The 20556-nt window shown below is 43.5% G+C and overlaps 1 protein-coding gene across 1 annotated transcript in view; it reads right to left on the minus strand.

The window, feature by feature from the left end:
• The window catches only part of LOC308692112 (hyccin 2-like), a 108928-nt gene that overhangs the window by 40876 nt on the left and 47496 nt on the right, over positions 1-20556 (minus strand). The window contains exons 3-6 of the mRNA XM_081367859.1: positions 9918-9974; positions 7408-7509; positions 7033-7200; positions 3913-3993 (exon numbers count right to left, since the gene is read on the minus strand). Coding sequence (XP_081223985.1) covers positions 3913-3993; positions 7033-7200; positions 7408-7509; positions 9918-9974 — 408 coding nt within the window. The remainder of the gene's footprint in view (positions 1-3912; positions 3994-7032; positions 7201-7407; positions 7510-9917; positions 9975-20556) is intronic.

A 20556-nucleotide genomic window follows, 5' to 3' on the forward strand; every position in this document is an offset into this window, starting at 1 on the left:
TTATGGTAATCGGAACGGAAGAGTGGTTTTTAGATCCGCGACTAGAGCGATCCCTCACTGTCACCCATTTGCCCGGCTGCACGGGCTCTACTTCAGCCAGAACCGCGTCATGTAAAGAGTTCTCTATTCTATGCGCATCCAAAACATCTAAAGCACTAGCACTCTTACTATCCTCAATTAAAGTTTGGATGCGTGTTTCTAATTCTGAAATCTTCTCTGTCAACCTAACTGTCTCCTTACATTTAACACATATAAATCCTATATTGTCGACAGAGAAGCCTATACTAAACATGTGACATGAAGTGCAAGTGACAATAACAGGACAAGACATTACTCACCGTGTTTGTTGAGTGATTCTTACTCACCTGAGCTTTTTATGAACTCAAAGGCGCGGACGCGCGAGAGAAAAATAAATAAATAAAATAGCTGAGCGCACGGGTGGCGCGTTAGCAGGCTAGCGAATTACTAGCGTTTTGTGCTAGTAGTACTAATAACAAAAGCTAGCGATGTCAGGTTAATCTGAGATGTTGGGTAAAATGTAGTAGTATAAACAACTAGAAATGGTAGTAAAGTGATGGTTCAAAACAATGAAATATATGGCTAAGACGGAGCTTATCGCACCGAATCAAACAAACACACTCACAGCAGGCAGCGAGGCAGACAGGAGCAATCGATCAGCAAAAAGATTAACCTCAGATTAAAAGCCTATAGGCATGTAAACATCTCAAACATCTCATCTGATTGGCTAAATGATGAAGGTGGTCCCGCCCTCCTCTTCGCGCTTGCAAAACTCAATGAGTGAGAGAATCGTGCCAAAACTGGAAGCGCAGGTAAAAGAAAGACGTAACTGTACAAATCGGGTTATGTCGGTAACTTTGTTGCCCTATGCACACATTTAGACATTTGCAACAGTTTATTTTTTACACAAAGTTAGATTTTATGCAGAGAATCTGTTTTGCAGTTCATAACTCTGTTGTTTTCGGTCGCAACTTGCTGTTCACAGGCCTGCAATACTTTTGGCCGTATTTGAGCGTAAAAACCGTGCCAAAAGTGTAAGCGCGGAAAAATGGAAGTCAGAAGAATACAGATCATATTTATTTTGCGTTAGCACAAAGCTGCAGCTTCACAATACATGAATTACACTTACGAGTAACAGTGAAATGCTGCAAATATTTTTTTCTTACACTTGAAAGGCGATTTACACCTTTACAAATCTTCTCTTGCGCATGCAAATTTAATTTACGCTTGCAATCTTATGTACACTTTCACAAATCTTACCCTGCGCATGCAATACTTTATGGCATCATTTTACCTTCATAATAAAGTGAATAATGACTTAAACTGTGATTTTCAGTCATCATTCACATCTCCTGTAGTCCTGTTGTGTCGTCTTGTTCCCCACATACATAGGCGTCGATTTCGGGGGGGGTGGGGGGGGACGCATACCCACCAGATTTCGTCTATTTATTCTATTTCTTTATTTATGTTGCGCACATCCACCAGATTTGTAGTTTTTTAAACATTTTTATTCGTGTTTGTAGTTCTGAACTGAATCCTCCTCCAAAGTGCAATGGGTTGTGGGCAATATTAGCTGTTATAGTGAGCATGGATCCACATTAGTAGACAATCCGGCAACTTGGCATACTCTTTTCAACATCATATGCTTTGGGGGACACTTATTCTAATCTGACAAGCAAAACGCACCAAACGGCTTCATGTTTTTACTATTATCTCATTTCATATCATCATAACGAATGGAAACATTTGAAGTAACATGATAATCAATATATTTTTCTCTAGCTTAGTTGTTACTGAAATATTTTGGAAGATTTAAAGGCTGCTATGGTTATTGTTATTATTATTTTATGCAGCACTGCGCATAGCCTATGCCTACAAGGCACAACAAACCTGGTGTTCATTATATTATATATTGTTGGAAACATTTGTGTGTGTGTGTGTGTGTGTGTTCTGTGAATTTTAAAAAGCAATTTTAACCAGAGAAATCTAAAATTTATTCCCAAAATCGTGCAGGCCTTTCTCTTAATATCAGTATGTTCACTTTTTTAAGCGCAATTTTCCAACGGACAAAATTGCGATTGTTAACTCATGATTTCTGTTCTGTCTGTGCGCACCAATCTTGCACTTCTATCTCCTCCTCAACCAGACCACCTAGAGACTTCGGGTTTTCGGCATTATGTTAAGGAAGGTCTAATTTCGGGAACGCACAAAAAAAAAAAAAAAAAACATAAAAAGATTTACTATCTCTTAGTGTTGTGATCCCATGACGTCAGAAAATTGCGCTAAAACACTCACTGAGTTTTTATTACTTGTTTTTCTTTCAGGGCCCAGATGCCACTGAGTCCTGCTGACTTCAACATTTACATGAGTCTCTGTACATGAACATGGTAAAGTGAAAATCAAACACCTTGGAAATGAAAGGTATGTACAATGTTTTTATGAATGGCACAAAGGTCTCTGCCTTTGGATCATTGTTTTCAATGAGTGCTTTTTTTGTCATTTGTTGTGTATCTTTGGATTATGTTGTGTTGTAAATAAATCCAAACAATCTAAAAGCCATTCTTTTTTTAAATCTCCTCATTCTTTGTGTAAGGTTGCTCAGAATGATAGGGCCTGATAGCTCCTAATAGGGCCGTTAGGGGAGGGTCTTTGTCTTTCTCAGGTGTGAAAAGCTTACATATTAATGAGCATAAAGCTTTGTCACACAAAACACGTCGTTTAAATCAATATATTGTCTTACCAGAAAGTCAGGGTGATCTTTTGGAGCAAATATTCTAGGCTACGTCATACAATTCTCAAAAGTCTTGTGAAGAAATAATCAGTATGGGTTTTATGACCTTATTTCAGTGAGAATTTTTTTTTGTATTTTCACAAACCACGCATAAATGTCATTATCTCAAAACTACAAACTTTTACATACATGCTGCTGATATATTATTGTAGCAGAGTTGTCAGAGCATGTCAGAACACCTCCAGGGCCCAGAAAACAGCTCAGACCCCAGAGGGTTAAGGTGGGAAATTAATTGAGTTTAGAAGTTTAGCAGGAGTAAAACACAGAAGGCTGTATGCGTATTGTGCATGTTGTTTACTTACTTACTTACTTACTTACTTAATACTTTATTGTCAGACTGAGGTCTGCAATTTTTCTTGCATGACAGAATCCATGTTTACCACAACATTTAACATACATTCAACATTGACATTCACTCTAACCACACAATTATACATTCAATATAACACTTATCCATCAACCCCAGCATCCCAATACTCTTGATCTCTGATTAGGTTTTTTTGTTCAGCGCTAGAATTGCCTGATGCACAAAAGAGTGTTTCAGCTTCACCTTATTAAATTTGGGAACTCTATACCTCCGCTTTGACGGTAGTAGTTCAAACTCTTTGTGCAAAATATGCATGGGATTAGAAACTATATTGTCAGCCAACCTGAGAATATTATTGTGATAAGCTGAGTCATAGAGCTTTTCAAGCGGCTGACCTACTATCTTTGAGCAGATTTTTAATTGATTAAAAACCTTTGTTTTTAACACGACAGACAGACCTTTATACCAACTAGAGTTGCAGTATTGCAATAAACTCATTATCACAGACCTAAAAAACAGCAGAAGAATCTGCCTTCTTACTCCAAAAGACCTAAGACGGCGAAGAAAATAGATTCTCTGCTTAGTCTTTTTACATAGGGTCTCAATGTGATCTTTCCAAGATAACATATCATCTATGGTCACTCCCAAATACTTATATGTCTTGACCAGTTTAATTTCCTCCTTATGAATAAAGACAGGCGCTATATCTGCCGTTGACCCAAATACAATCTCCTCAGTTTTACTCGTATTAATGATAAGAGCATTATTCTCACACCACTCAATCAATTTCAATTACCTCATGATATATGGATGGCTTGGACAGGGATGGGACCATGAAAGATAACAGCTTGCTGTTTCCGTCTTTATCCACAATTTCCTGTAAAACATACAATATAAACAATGTGTGACACTGGGGGTGTATTACAGTTCATGTTATGCATGTGGGATGTGCTTTTATTCAAGGACACTGAAGGATCTAAGGATCTGATTTGAGTTCTTAAGACAATTTTATTACTATATTACTTATCCGTTCTCATCCCGCTATATGGCATCAATGGATACGCATTCCCATGTTGTAAAATTTTTATAAGACAACATATGTATTGCAAACCTCTCCATGTTACGGTTGTTGTTGTTGTTGTTTTTGGCGTATTCCTACCAATGCTACGTCATTGCCATAGAAACCAATGCAGAAATTCCGGAAAACAAAATGGCGGCATGGACACACAAATCGGATCTGAACAGTTGCGACACACAGTGTGGAATTTTAATTAAAATCGGATTTGGACTGACAGTGTGAACGATGCCTTAGTGATCAGATAGCTATGCGATTTGTTCCATTCAATCTTAAATTCCCACACTATATGCAAATTGAACAGAGTTCACGTCACTGAAAGCAACAGATCAAAGACTGCAACAGCATCTGCACTGGAGAGAGTTCAGCGGTCACCTCTTCTAATGAAGCTGACTGCTTCTGAGCTTCAGGATGTACAGGCCTTGAGCTTTAATAGAGTTTGCTGAAGAGAGATGCTGATCCGTGGAGATACTTGTAGCAGTAGCGCTGTGGTATCGGGCTAGCGGGAGACGCGATAACATGCTCCCAAACCTTCGTTATCAGGGGTTCAAGTGCATAGCTGAAACACTATAGTAACTGTTAGATAAGATCAACATTCTGCCCTAAAACTGATCAGGCAGACCAAACCGTAAGTCGTAGAGACCTGAAACTTTGAGGAGCGCAGAACATGATGATGAGGGAGAAGTTTACAGTTTATGTCAAGTTTAGGCTAACAACCACATCAGTGTTATTTCACCTATCATTTCCCTCTGATTTTAGAGATCACCAATGAATGAATAAATGAATGAGGCATTTATATAGCGCTTTCATGTGTACTACTGTACACCCAAAGCACTTTACAATCACATCAGGGAATCTCTCCTCTACACCACCAGTGTGAACATCCACTGGAATGATGCGACGGCAGCCACAGTACAGCAGCACCAGTGCGCTCGCCACACACACACACACACACACACACACACACACACACACACACCAGATATAGGTGGAGAGGAGAGAGAGTGATAGAGTGATTCAGTGGATGGGGATTATTAGGAGACCATGATTGGTAAAGGCCGATGGGTGGAATGTGGCCAGGACACCGCGGTTACACCCCTACTCTTTACGAGAAGTGCCATGGGATTTCTAATGACCACAGAGAGTTAGGACCTCGGTTTAACGTCTCATCTCATTTAACGTTAAATCCGTCACCTCGGTTTAACGAAGGACGGATGGGTAGGCTAAGGTTTAGGAGTAGGGATATTGTTAGGACTACATTGTCAGACAGGAATGTTCTTCCAGGATAAACAAAATATGTTGACCCAGGAATGTGTTAAATTTGACAAAATCAGGATGTGCGATGTTAGTATCCACCCTGTCAACAACGCCACCAAGGCTCGCCCCAACCAGCCTAAGGGAGGCGCTACAGCCATCACTCAGAACTCCTGAACCATTCATCGCAGACTCTTACATCATTGGAATTCCTGGCTCAAGACGAATGTCTCTGAAACTTTCCGAAATAGTCCTAGGTTTTCACCCGATTGGAACCAAACCATTTTCTTATTTTCTGAAGTCTGATTGTTAAAAAAAAAAAAAAAAAAAGACAAAATCTCAAATCACGTTCACGTCAGGATGCTAAAATGTTTGACGGGGGCGTGGCCAGCTGTGACTCTTGAACGGAATAAGATAACATCACCCATCTATGGGCTCAGTCTGTGCTCGCATGAAAGAGGATTCATTTAGAAAACAGGCGTGGCCAAGTATACCCAAAAGACTCAGTCCTAAATGAAAACTCAGAACTTCAGAACTTAGGTGAGCACATGCAACATATGATTCTTAAGAGACATGCAAACTTTTATGGAGATCAAGCCATAGGTGGCGCTACAACTGTTAAAACCCTTTCATCTAAATTGCCTGTATTGGCTGTAAATGGTCTTTTCCATCTATGATTTAGGTGGTTACAAATTTGCAAAATAAAACAATACATTTTTACGCATGTGCTTAAAATGCTTGAATTTTTCCCCGTTATTTGCTGCTTGCAGCTATATCTTTTTTACCGTTTTTGGAGGAGTCAAATTGACATATGTGGCTTCTACAGCCAAATGAATTTACAAGTGTCCAGTTGCCTCTGGAATGAGTCTGGGATACGTCTCAAAGCACGTCCTGAAGTGGATTGTGCGACTGTAACGCAATCCATCTAGAATGCGTTTTGAAAAGCATTTACACCTCATCTTCATGATCGGAGAGCTATCCTATCAGCTATACCTATCCTATCCTATGCAGCCACGCGTAAACAGGCCCACAGAGTTTACACAGATCGCTCGTCAACAGCATGACTGAACCGTATACTACAAACCACGAACAAGCTCATCACGGTCTCCAGGATCACTGGAGAGTTACAGACAGGTGAACCTGACCGGGGTTTGAGCCAAGATTTAGTTACAGTTACAGTTACAGCAGCTCTGACCTCTGAACTCTGAACTGACCTCTGAACTGTTCTGTTTGTTCCACTGTTCTCTGTGTTATGGGTTTAGTTTTTGCACTTGGAGCTAAGTACACAAGTAGGCATTGGATGAAGACTGGCATGTTTATAACTGTCTGGACTCTGTCACAAAACCACGGCTACACTGATCACTCCACAGAACAGCTGCTAGCGCTGACACACACACACACACACACACACACACACTGTGATACTCCTAATGCTATGAGTAGAGGTGGGAGAAAAAAATTATTCTCCGACACATCGCGATTCTCTCTTCAACGATTCTGAACATTTCATACTCTGCTTGCTTCCATTTCCACACACACACACACACACACACACACACACACACACACACACACACACTCACTCACCAGGTTGTAAATGCCCAGCAGAAGAGCCTCTATGCAGCTGCTGCTGTGTCTGCGTCTGCGCAGGTAAACCCAGAGCAGCTCGGGGAGGAACTGCAGAGTAAAGCGCCGCAGACGCTCCTCTGAACTGCGGTATAGCTCGAAAAGTTGGTGGCACACAGGCTCCAGCAGCTGTGAACACACAGATGATGCTCAGGAGTGCGAGGAGACGAGGAGAATGTGTGTGTGTGTGTGTGTGTGTGTGTGTGTGTGTGTGTGTGTGTGTGTGTGTGTGTGTGTGTGTGTGTGTGTGTGTGTGTGTGTTTGTGTGTGTGTGTGTGTGTGTGTGTGTGTGTGTGTGTGTGTGTGTGTGTGTGTGTGTGATCTCTCTCTCCTCACCTCAGTGTCGGGGTCCTGAATGACTCTGTAGAGGGCAGCTACCAGCGTATCCTTCTGGGGGAGGATCCCAGCATAACCGGACAGCTGCGCTTCCGACAGGGCCTATCAGAGCACACACACACATTCATCATCAGTAAAGACAAACCAACACAAATCTGAAGAAGTGTTTAGTAGCTATTAACCCTCTGGGGACCAAAAACGCGCGGGCGTTTTGCTTTTTGACAAATAAAGAAACTTTAACATGATGCGATTTCTGCCTTCTCTCTGTCAGTAAACTCCCATTTGAAACGCGTTCGAAAATGATCTATAACTCCGCGAAAATTCAGTCAAACAGGCAAACAGACCCACGGGCATAAAGCTTGAGATCACATCTTTTAAATGAAGTAATTTATATAAAAAACAAATATGCTCAGCTTCTGTAATCTGTATAAAAAGAGAGCGACTCCAGTCGAGCTCATTGTGAGCCATTCAAAAGTAATGTGACCACTCCCCGGAGAGCGCGTGCTATTCAAACGCAAATTCTGAGAACTTTTTCACACCTGTGAAACGCCCACATCAGCTGTAAACAAAGCGCGTCGCGATCGAGTAAGGCATAATATAGCCTACCTTATGGAGAAAAGATTCCTCAGAACAGTGCTGATGAGGAGCAATATCTCCTGATATGAGGAGCAGATCCCGCTGAGGAGTGAGGTAGGTTGTTTTCTTTTCTCAAGTGTGGAATAACGTTATGGAATAACGTTAGTGTAGGCCTATGTAAACCGCAAAAAGATGAATCGCATTTCTATAATATGACTCGCCTTTCTGTGAGATGAATGAAGGGTACATATTTGTAAAGACTGTTTAGCCTAAATATGAATCGCGCGTCTGTGTGTGAAAGAATAAACTGCTTTGCTATAGCCTACTGAGATGAGTAAAAATCGACTGGAATATGTTGAAATAAAATGTATTTGTATAAGCAACGTATTTAACTGCAAATTAGCATTTATATGCCCTAATATTTCATAAAACAACGTTACAGTCAGTCACTTGTTGACTAGATTTGGGTACAGTTTTTAGGCTACTGTAGAATATACTGCCACATCAAATAAGCTTTTGTTTAGCAATTTCTGCTCATATCTAACGCGTTATATATATATATATATATATATATATATATATATATATATATATATATATATATATATATATATATATATATAAAATTGTCAAAAATAAAGTCAGACACTAAGATGTTAGATGTTCCAATGTTAGCTATATTCAAACTAATGAATACATATGATAAAATGTAGGCCTATAATCTTTTTTATAAAGAAAGAGTACACTTGAAATATTGTTGAAATTGTAATTATTGTTGTAATTGTAACATTTTTAATAAAATAGCAAAACATATTTACAAGAGAGATGTAAGCGAAATCTTAAATGGTCAATGTAAGTCTAAATACATCTTTTGTCTTTGCATTGTGGCTCAGTCAGTGTCACACCTGAATGAATGGCTCTTTATGCAGAGTCATTATGCAGAGTGGGTGGGACATTGTAATCTAAGGTGTAAACTACTCCTCCCCCTCGCATATTGGCTTTCCAAGCAAAACCTGTTTTACACCATTTAAATCAATGTATTTTTTTTTTTGTGAACGATAAAGCAAGACTATTTTCACATAATTTTGAAGCTAGAACTCAAAGGGATAACATCCATTAGTCAAAAGTCTTGTGGACACATATTTAATATGTGTTTTGTGGTCTTAATTCAGCAACTTTCATTTTAATTTTTTTCAATAACCACGCATAAACATTATTCTCTTAAAAATACAAACATCTACATACAAGTTGCTCGCATATTATGGTAGCCTGGTTTGTGCTATATATAGTGAATTTACACCTTACCCATTAACATGTTTATAAATAACTGAAAAAAGCACAAATGTGAAGGCATGTCAGAACATCTCAAGGACCCCAAAAACAGCTTGGTCCCCAGAGGGTTAAATAATCTGCATTAGCCCCAAGATTCTAAGCTCTTAAATAAAGAGCTCGGAATGATGGAATAAAATACTTTTAATACTTTTAATCTTTTCTATAAGATCCAAGAGCATCTACTTTTCTGGTGCCTTGACCATCATCTACTTGAGAAACTATAAAAAATACCAATATTTAAAGGTCTGACAGTCTGAAAATTTCATATTCACTGGCTTTTACCATCATGGTAATTCACAATTTAGATTTTAGGGTCACAGTTTCTACGGGTCTTTATGTGTTATGTTTGGGGGATTGTGCAAGGAGGAACATCACAATAGATTTGATTAATATGATTAATATGTTGATATATATGTTGAGAACCCCGACATTACAGCATTCTCCTGAATAAATGGTACTAATGGTACTCATCTGTGTGTGTGTTCAAGCATTGAGATAATAAGGCACAGCATTCCTTCCTGAACCAGTAGTCTGTTTATCTGGAAACACACACACACACACACACACCATCAGGCCTTAATACTGGATGCTACTTGACTCACCTTGAACTCTGAGAGCCAGTCTTCCACTATCCCTCTATCTGTAGCCATCACCACTACCTGAGACACGAGACACACAGAGAAATACTGCAGATTAGATACATGTTTTCACAATCAACTCATCAGTGGGTTCCCTGAATGACTGTTTGATTAGCTGGTATTGAGGAAGCCAGTATAATAGGGCTGGTTTAGGTTCATATCCACCAGACACCAACCAGACGTGTTTGCTAAGACCTTTGTTATCAACCAAAAGCCAAGAAATTAAAGAGATTCTAAACGTTAAGAAAAACTAGAGTTGATAAAAATGTAAGATATATCTGATGAGTGCGTGAACACAATGGCCAATCAGAGGTGTTTATGATTCCGCTCAACAGCGCTCAAAGCAGCACATTTCTAAAATTTCAGGACCAACTTGGTACCGGTACTTTAGGCAACACTAAGAAAAACCCTACCAAACCTTCTCTTTAAACATAAATTAAAAACACACAATTGCAGAGTATCTATCCATATGTTGTTATATTAGTTATAAATACTGAGGCATTAAATGTTTAAAACCACATAATGCCAAATCCCCAGACTCTATTTAGAGAGTAGCTTCCTTTCGGCCCGACCCGTCTCCCAACTTCAGATGACCAGGTGCAGAGTCTGAGTGCACTTTGCATCTTACATCTTAATCCACTTGCACACACAAGCACCACATACAACGATGTTATGGGCACAAACTCTTACATTCAGAGTATTCAATCCACTACAGTATGAACAAATAACCCGAGCCAATCCCAGTTTCTGTTCTTGCCGTAGCAGTGAATGTAACCACAGGGACAGTCATTACATTAAATATCAAAGATGGTGACTTCCATATCGCTGGAACGCCTCGTCACAGAACAGAGACTGGATCTAAAACTGCTGGGAAGAGTTGCGGTGGAACAGAGAGACTGGATCTAAAACTGCTGGGAAGAGTTGCGGTAGAACAGAGACTGGATCTAAAACTACTGGGAAGAGTTGCGGTAGAACAGAGAGAGGGGATCTAAAACTGCTGGGAAGAGTTGCGGTGGAACAGAGAGACTGGATCTAAAACTGCTGGGAAGAGTTGCGGTAGAACAGAGACTGGATCTAAAACTACTGGGAAGAGTTGCGGTAGAACAGAGAGACTGGATCTAAAACTGTTGGGAAGAGTTGCGGTAGAACAGAGAGACGGGATCTAAAACTGTTGGGAAGAGTTGCGGTAGAACAGAGAGACTGGATCTAAAACTGCTGGGAAGAGTTGCGGTGGAACAGAGAGACTGGATCTAAAACTGCTGGGAAGAGTTGCGGTAGAACAGAGACTGGATCTAAAACTGCTGGGAAGAGTTGCGGTAGAACAGAGAGACTGGATCTAAAACTGTTGGGAAGAGTTGCGGTAGAACAGAGAGACGGGATCTAAAACTACAGGGAAGAGTTGCGGTAGAACAGAGAGACTGGATCTAAAACTGCTGGGAAGAGCTGCGGTAGAACAGAGAGAGGGGATCTAAAACTGCTGGGAAGAGCTGCGGTAGAACAGAGACTGGATCTAAAACTGTTGGGAAGAGTTGCGGTAGAACAGAGAGATGGGATCTAAAACTGCTGGGAAGAGCTGCGGTAGAACAGAGAGACTGCATCTAAAACTGTTGGGACGAGTTGCGGTAGAACAGAGAGACGGGATCTAAAACTGCTGGGAAGAGTTGCGGTAGAACAGAGAGACTGGATCTAGGATCTAAAACTGCTGGGAAGAGCTGCGGTAGAACAGAGAGACGGGATCTAAAACTGCTGGGAAGAGTTGCGGTAGAACAGAGAGACTGGATCTAAAACTGTTGTGAAGAGTTGCGGTAGAACAGAGAGACTGGATCTAAAACTGTTGGGAAGAGTTGCGGTAGAACAGAGAGACTGGATCTAAAACTGCTGGGAAGAGTTGCGGTAGAACAGAGACTGGATATAAAACTGCTGGGAAGAGTTGCGGTAGAACAGAGAGACTGCATCTAAAACTGTTGGGACGAGTTGCGTTAGAACAGAGAGACTGGATCTAAAACTGCTGGGAAGAGTTGCGGTAGAACAGAGAGACTGGATCTAAAACTGCTGGGAAGAGTTGCGGTAGAACAGAGACTGGATCTAAAACTGCTGGGAAGAGTTGCGGTAGAACAGAGAGACTGGATTTAAAACTGCTGGGAAGAGTTGCGGTAGAACAGAGACTGGATCTAAAACTGTTGGGAAGAGTTGCGGTAGAACAGAGAGACGGGATCTAAAACTGCTGGGAAGAGTTGCGGTAGAACAGAGAGACTGGATCTAAAACTGCTGGGAAGAGCTGCGGTAGAACAGAGGGACGGGATCTAAAACTGCTGGGAAGAGTTGCGGTAGAACAGAGAGACTGGATCTAAAACTGCTGGGAAGAGTTGCGGTAGAACAGAGACTGGATCTAAAACTGCTGGGAAGAGTTGCGGTAGAACAGAGAGACTGGATTTAAAACTGCTGGGAAGAGTTGCGGTAGAACAGAGACTGGATCTAAAACTGTTGGGAAGAGTTGCGGTAGAACAGAGAGACGGGATCTAAAACTGCTGGGAAGAGTTGCGGTAGAACAGAGAGACTGGATCTAAAACTGCTGGGAAGAGCTGCGGTAGAACAGAGGGACGGGATCTAAAACTGCTGGGAAGAGTTGCGGTAGAACAGAGAGACTAGATCTAAAACTGCTGGGAAGAGTTGCGGTAGAACAGAGAGACGGGATCTAAAACTGCTGGGAAGAGTTGCGGTAGAACAGAGAGACTAGATCTAAAACTGCTGGGAAGAGTTGCGGTAGAACAGAGAGACTAGATCTAAAACTGCTGGGAAGAGTTGCGGTAGAACAGAGAGACTAGATCTAAAACTGCTGGGAAGAGTTGCGGTAGAACAGAGAGACTGGATCTAAACTGCTGGGAAGAGCTGTGGTAGAACAGAGAGACTGGATCTAAACTGCTGGGAAGAGTTGCGGTAGAACAGAGAGACTGGATCTAAAACTGCTGGGAAGAGTTGCGGTAGAACAGAGAGACTGGATCTAAAACTGTTGGGAAGAGTTGCGGTAGAACAGAGAGACTGGATCTAAAACTGTTGGGAAGAGTTGCGGTAGAACAGAGAGACGGGATCTAAAACTACAGGGAAGAGTTGCGGTAGAACAGAGAGACTGGATCTAAAACTGCTGGGAAGAGCTGCGGTAGAACAGAGAGAGGGGATCTAAAACTGCTGGGAAGAGCTGCGGTAGAACAGAGACTGGATCTAAAACTGTTGGGAAGAGTTGCGGTAGAACAGAGAGATGGGATCTAAAACTGCTGGGAAGAGCTGCGGTAGAACAGAGAGACTGCATCTAAAACTGTTGGGACGAGTTGCGGTAGAACAGAGAGACGGGATCTAAAACTGCTGGGAAGAGTTGCGGTAGAACAGAGAGACTGGATCTAGGATCTAAAACTGCTGGGAAGAGCTGCGGTAGAACAGAGAGACGGGATCTAAAACTGCTGGGAAGAGTTGCGGTAGAACAGAGAGACTGGATCTAAAACTGTTGTGAAGAGTTGCGGTAGAACAGAGAGACTGGATCTAAAACTGTTGGGAAGAGTTGCGGTAGAACAGAGAGACTGGATCTAAAACTGCTGGGAAGAGTTGCGGTAGAACAGAGACTGGATATAAAACTGCTGGGAAGAGTTGCGGTAGAACAGAGAGACTGCATCTAAAACTGTTGGGACGAGTTGCGTTAGAACAGAGAGACTGGATCTAAAACTGCTGGGAAGAGTTGCGGTAGAACAGAGAGACTGGATCTAAAACTGCTGGGAAGAGTTGTGGTAGAACAGAGACTGGATCTAAAACTGCTGGGAAGAGTTGCGGTAGAACAGAGAGACTGGATCTAAAACTGCTGGGAAGAGTTGCGGTAGAACAGAGACTGGATCTAAAACTGTTGGGAAGAGTTGCGGTAGAACAGAGAGACGGGATCTAAAACTGCTGGGAAGAGTTGCGGTAGAACAGAGAGACTGGATCTAAAACTGCTGGGAAGAGCTGTGGTAGAACAGAGGGACGGGATCTAAAACTGCTGGGAAGAGTTGCGGTAGAACAGAGAGACTAGATCTAAAACTGCTGGGAAGAGTTGCGGTAGAACAGAGAGACGGGATCTAAAACTGCTGGTAAGAGTTGCGGTAGAACAGAGAGACTAGATCTAAAACTGCTGGGAAGAGTTGCGGTAGAACAGAGAGACTAGATCTAAAACTGCTGGGAAGAGTTGCGGTAGAACAGAGAGACTAGATCTAAAACTGCTGGGAAGAGTTGCGGTAGAACAGAGAGACTGGATCTAAACTGCTGGGAAGAGCTGTGGTAGAACAGAGAGACTGGATCTAAACTGCTGGGAAGAGTTGCGGTAGAACAGAGAGACTGGATCTAAAACTGCTGGGAAGAGTTGCGGTAGAACAGAGAGACTGGATCTAAAACTGTTGGGAAGAGCTGCGGTAGAACAGAGAGACTGGATCTACAACTGCTGGGAAGAGTTGCGGTAGAACAGAGAGACTGGATCTAAAACTGTTGGGAAGAGCTGCGGTAGAACAGAGAGACTGGATCTAAAACTGCTGGGAAGAGTTGCGGTAGAACAGAGAGACTGGATCTAAAACTGCTGGAAAGAGCTGCGGTAGAACAGAGAGACTGGATCTAAAACTGCTGGGAAGAGTTGCGGTAGAACAGAGAGACGGGATCTAAAACTGCTGGGAAGAGTTGCGGTAGAACAGAGAGACGGGATCTAAAACTGCTGGGAAGAGTTGCGGTAGAACAGAGAGACGGGATCTACAACTGCTGGGAAGAGTTGCGGTAGAACAGAGAGACTGGATCTAAAACTGTTGGGAAGAGCTGCGGTAGAACAGAGAGACTGGATCTAAAACTGTTGGGAAGAGCTGCGGTAGAACAGAGAGACTGGATCTAAAACTGTTGGGAAGAGCTGCGGTAGAACAGAAAGAGGGGATCTAAAACTGTTGGGAAGAGCTGCGGTAGAACAGAGAGAGGGGATCTAAAACTGCTGGGAAGAGTTGCGGTAGAACAGAGAGACTGGATCTAAAACTGCTGGGAAGAGTTGCGGTAGAAAAGAGAGACTGGATCTAAAACTGCTGGGAAGAGTTGCGGTAGAACAGAGAGACTGGATCTAAAACTGTTGGGAAGAGCTGCGGTAGAACAGAGAGACTGGATCTAAAACTGTTGGGAAGAGCTGCGGTAGAACAGAGAGACTGGATCTAAAACTGCTGGGAAGAGTTGCGGTAGAACAGAGAGACGGGATCTAAAACTGCTGGGAAGAGTTGCGGTAGAACAGAGAGACGGGATCTAAAACTGCTGGGAAGAGTTGCGGTAGAACAGAGAGACTGGATCTAAAACTGCTGGGAAGATCTGCGGTAGAACAGAGAGACTGGATCTAAAACTGTTGGGAAGAGTTGCGGTAGAACAGAGAGACTGGATCTAAAACTGTTGGGAAGAGTTGCGGTAGAACAGAGACGGGATCTAAAACTGCTGGGAAGAGTTGCGGTAGAACAGAGAGAGGGGATCTAAAACTGCTGGGAAGAGTTGCGGTAGAACAGAGAGACTGGATCTAAAACTGTTGGGAAGAGCTGCGGTAGAACAGAGAGACTGGATCTACAACTGCTGGGAAGAGTTGCGGTAGAACAGAGAGACGGGATCTAAAACTGCTGGGAAGAGTTGCGGTAGAACAGAGAGACTGGATCTACAACTGCTGGGAAGAGTTGCGGTAGAACAGAGAGACTGGATCTAAAACTGTTGGGAAGAGCTGCGGTAAAACAGAGAGACTGGATCTACAACTGCTGGGAAGAGTTGCGGTAGAACAGAGAGAGGGGATCTACAACTGCTGGGAAGAGTTGCGGTAGAACAGAGAGAGGGGATCTAAAACTGCTGGGAAGAGTTGCGGTAGAACAGAGATAGGGGATCTAAAACTGTTGGGAAGAGCTGCGGTAGAACAGAGAGACTGGATCTAAAACTGTTGGGAAGAGTTGCGGTAGAACGGTAAATGCGGTAAATGTTTAAAACCACATAATGCCAAATCCCCAGACTCTATTTAGAGAGTAGCTTCCTTTCGGCCCGACCCCTCTCCCAACTTCAGATGACCAGGTGCAGAGTCTGAGTGCACTTTGCATCTTACATCTTAATCCACTTGCACACACAAGCACCACATGCAACGATGTTATGGGCACAAACTCTTACATTCAGAGTATTAAATCCACTACAGTATGAACAAATAACCCGAGCCAATCCCAGTTTCTGTTCTTGCCGTAGCAGTGAATGTAACCACAGGGACAGTCATTACATTAAATATCAAAGATGGTGACTTCCATATCGCTGGAACGCCTCGTCACAGAACAGAGACTGGATCTAAAACCGCTGGGAAGAGTTGCGGTGGAACAGAGAGACTGGATCTAAAACTGCTGGGAAGAGTTGCGGTAGAACAGAGACTGGATCTAAAACTACTGGGAAGAGTTGCGGTAGAACAGAGAGACTGGATCTAAAACTGTTGGGAAGAGCTGCGGTAGAACAGAGAGACGGGATCTAAAACTACAGGGAAGAGTTGCGGTAGAACAGAGAGACTGGATCTAAAACTGCTGGGAAGAGCTGCGGTAGAACAGAGAGAGGGGATCTAAAACTGCTGGGAAGAGCTGCGGTAGAACAGAGAGAGGCGATCTAAAACTGTTGGGAAGAGTTGCGGTAGAACAGAGACTGGATCTAAAACTGTTGGGAAGAGTTGCGGTAGAACAGAGAGATGGGATCTAAAACTGCTGGGAAGAGCTGCGGTAGAACAGAGAGACTGCATCTAAAACTGTTGGGACGAGTTGCGGTAGAACAGAGAGACGGGATCTAAAACTGCTGGGAAGAGTTGCGGTAGAACAGAGAGACTGGATCTAGGATCTAAAACTGCTGGGAAGAGCTGCGGTAGAACAGAGAGACGGGATCTAAAACTGCTGGGAAGAGTTGCGGTAGAACAGAGAGACTGGATCTAAAACTGTTGTGAAGAGTTGCGGTAGAACAGAGAGACTGGATCTAAAACTGTTGGGAAGAGTTGCGGTAGAACAGAGAGACTGGATCTAAAACTGCTGGGAAGAGTTGCGGTAGAACAGAGACTGGATATAAAACTGCTGGGAAGAGTTGCGGTAGAACAGAGAGACTGCATCTAAAACTGTTGGGACGAGTTGCGGTAGAACAGAGAGACTGGATCTAAAACTGCTGGGAAGAGTTGCGGTAGAACAGAGAGACGGGATCTAAAACTGCTGGGAAGAGTTGCGGTAGAACAGAGAGACTGGATCTAAAACTGCTGGGAAGAGTTGCGGTAGAACAGAGAGACTGGATCTAAAACTGCTGGGAAGAGTTGCGGTAGAACAGAGAGACGGGATCTAAAACTGCTGGGAAGAGTTGCGGTAGAACAGAGACTGGATCTAAAACTGCTGGGAAGAGTTGCGGTAGAACAGAGAGACTGGATCTAGGATCTAAAACTGCTGGGAAGAGCTGCGGTAGAACAGAGAGACGGGATCTAAAACTGCTGGGAAGGGTTGCGGTAGAACAGAGAGACTGGATCTAAAACTGTTGTGAAGAGTTGCGGTAGAACAGAGAGACTGGATCTAAAACTGTTGGGAAGAGTTGCGGTAGAACAGAGAGACTGGATCTAAAACTGCTGGGAAGAGTTGCGGTAGAACAGAGACTGGATATAAAACTGCTGGGAAGAGTTGCGGTAGAACAGAGAGACTGCATCTAAAACTGCTGGGAAGAGTTGCGGTAGAACAGAGAGACTGGATCTAAAACTGCTGGGAAGAGTTGCGGTAGAACAGAGACTGGATCTAAAACTGTTGGGAAGAGTTGCGGTAGAACAGAGAGACGGGATCTAAAACTGCTGGGAAGAGTTGCGGTAGAACAGAGAGACTGGATCTAAAACTGCTGGGAAGAGCTGCGGTAGAACAGAGAGACGGGATCTAAAACTGCTGGGAAGAGTTGCGGTAGAACAGAGAGACTAGAGCTAAAACTGCTGGGAAGATCTGCGGTAGAACAGAGAGACTGGATCTAAAACTGTTGGGAAGAGTTGCGGTAGAACAGAGAGACGGGATCTAAAACTGCTGGGAAGAGTTGCGGTAGAACAGAGAGACGGGATCTAAAACTGCTGGGAAGAGTTGCGGTAGAACAGAGAGACGGGATCTAAAACTGCTGGGAAGAGTTGCGGTAGAACAGAGAGACGGGATCTACAACTGCTGGGAAGAGTTGCGGTAGAACAGAGAGACTGGATCTAAAACTGTTGGGAAGAGCTGCGGTAGAACAGAGAGACTGGATCTAAAACTGTTGGGAAGAGCTGGGGTAGAACAGAGAGACTGGATCTAAAACTGTTGGGAAGAGCTGCGGTAGAACAGAAAGAGGGGATCTAAAACTGTTGGGAAGAGCTGCGGTAGAACAGAGAGAGGGGATCTAAAACTGCTGGGAAGATCTGCGGTAGAACAGAGAGACTGGATCTAAAACTGCTGGAAAGAGTTGCGGTAGAACAGAGAGACGGGATCTAAAACTGCTGGGAAGAGTTGCGGTAGAACAGAGAGACGGGATCTAAAACTGCTGGGAAGAGTTGCGGTAGAACAGAGAGACGGGATCTACAACTGCTGGGAAGAGTTGCGGTAGAACAGAGAGACTGGATCTAAAACTGTTGGAAAGAGCTGCGGTAGAACAGAGAGACTGGATCTAAAACTGTTGGGAAGAGCTGCGGTAGAACAGAGAGACTGGATCTAAAACTGTTGGGAAGAGCTGCGGTAGAACAGAAAGAGGGGATCTAAAACTGTTGGGAAGAGCTGCGGTAGAACAGAGAGAGGGGATCTAAAACTGCTGGGAAGAGTTGCGGTAGAACAGAGAGACTGGATCTAAAACTGCTGGGAAGAGTTGCGGTAGAACAGAGAGACTGGATCTAAAACTGCTGGGAAGAGTTGCGGTAGAACAGAGAGACTGGATCTAAAACTGTTGGGAAGAGCTGCGGTAGAACAGAGAGACTGGATCTACAACTGCTGGGAAGAGTTGCGGTAGAACAGAGAGACTGGATCTACAACTGCTGGGAAGAGTTGCGGTAGAACAGAGAGACGGGATCTAAAACTGCTGGGAAGAGTTGCGGTAGAACAGAGAGACTGGATCTACAACTGCTGGGAAGAGTTGCGGTAGAACAGAGAGACTGGATCTACAACTGCTGGGAAGAGTTGCGGTAGAACAGAGAGAGGGGATCTACAACTGCTGGGAAGAGTTGCGGTAGAACAGAGAGAGGGGATCTAAAACTGCTGGGAAGAGTTGCGGTAGAACAGAGATAGGGGATCTAAAACTGTTGGGAAGAGCTGCGGTAGAACAGAGAGACTGGATCTAAAACTGTTGGGAAGAGTTGCGGTAGAACGGTAAATGCGGTAAATGTTTAAAACCACATAATGCCAAATCCCCAGACTCTATTTAGAGAGTAGCTTCCTTTCGGCCCGACCCGTCTCCCAACTTCAGATGACCAGGTGCAGAGTCTGAGTGCACTTTGCATCTTACATCTTAATCCACTTGCACACACAAGCACCACATGCAACGATGTAATGGGCACAAACTCTTACATTCAGAGTATTCAATCCACTACAGTATGAACAAATAACCCGAGCCAATCCCAGTTTCTGTTCTTGCCGTAGCAGTGAATGTAACCACAGGGACAGTCATTACATTAAATATCAAAGATGGTGACTTCCATATCGCTGGAACGCCTCGTCACAGAACAGAGACTGGATCTAAAACTGCTGGGAAGAGTTGCGGTGGAACAGAGAGACTGGATCTAAAACTGCTGGGAAAAGTTGCGGTAGAACAGAGACTGGATCTAAAACTACTGGGAAGAGTTGCGGTAGAACAGAGAGACTGGATCTAAAACTGTTTGGAAGAGTTGCGGTAGAACAGAGAGACGGGATCTAAAACTGTTGGGAAGAGTTGCGGTAGAACAGAGAGACTGGATCTAAAACTGCTGGGAAGAGTTGCGGTGGAACAGAGAGACTGGATCTAAAACTGCTGGGAAGAGTTGCGGTAGAACAGAGACTGGATCTAAAACTACTGGGAAGAGTTGCGGTAGAACAGAGACACTGGATCTAAAACTGTTGGGAAGAGTTGCGGTAGAACAGAGAGACGGGATCTAAAACTACAGGGAAGAGTTGCGGTAGAACAGAGAGACTGGATCTAAAACTGCTGGGAAGAGCTGCGGTAGAACAGAGAGAGGGGATCTAAAACTGCTGGGAAGAGCTGTGGTAGAACAGAGAGAGGCGATGTAAAACTGTTGGGAAGAGTTGCGGTAGAACAGAGACTGGATCTAAAACTGTTGGGAAGAGTTGCGGTAGAACAGAGAGATGGGATCTAAAACTGCTGGGAAGAGCTGCGGTAGAACAGAGAGACTGCATCTAAAACTGTTGGGACGAGTTGCGGTAGAACAGAGAGACGGGATCTAAAACTGCTGGGAAGAGTTGCGGTAGAACAGAGAGACTGGATCTAGGATCTAAAACTGCTGGGAAGAGCTGCGGTAGAACAGAGAGACGGGATCTAAAACTGCTGGGAAGAGTTGCGGTAGAACAGAGAGACTGGATCTAAAACTGTTGTGAAGAGTTGCGGTAGAACA

Source organism: Scardinius erythrophthalmus, assembly GCF_964197995.2.
Source record: "Scardinius erythrophthalmus genome assembly, chromosome: 6".
Taxonomy (NCBI): domain Eukaryota; kingdom Metazoa; phylum Chordata; class Actinopteri; order Cypriniformes; family Leuciscidae; genus Scardinius; species Scardinius erythrophthalmus.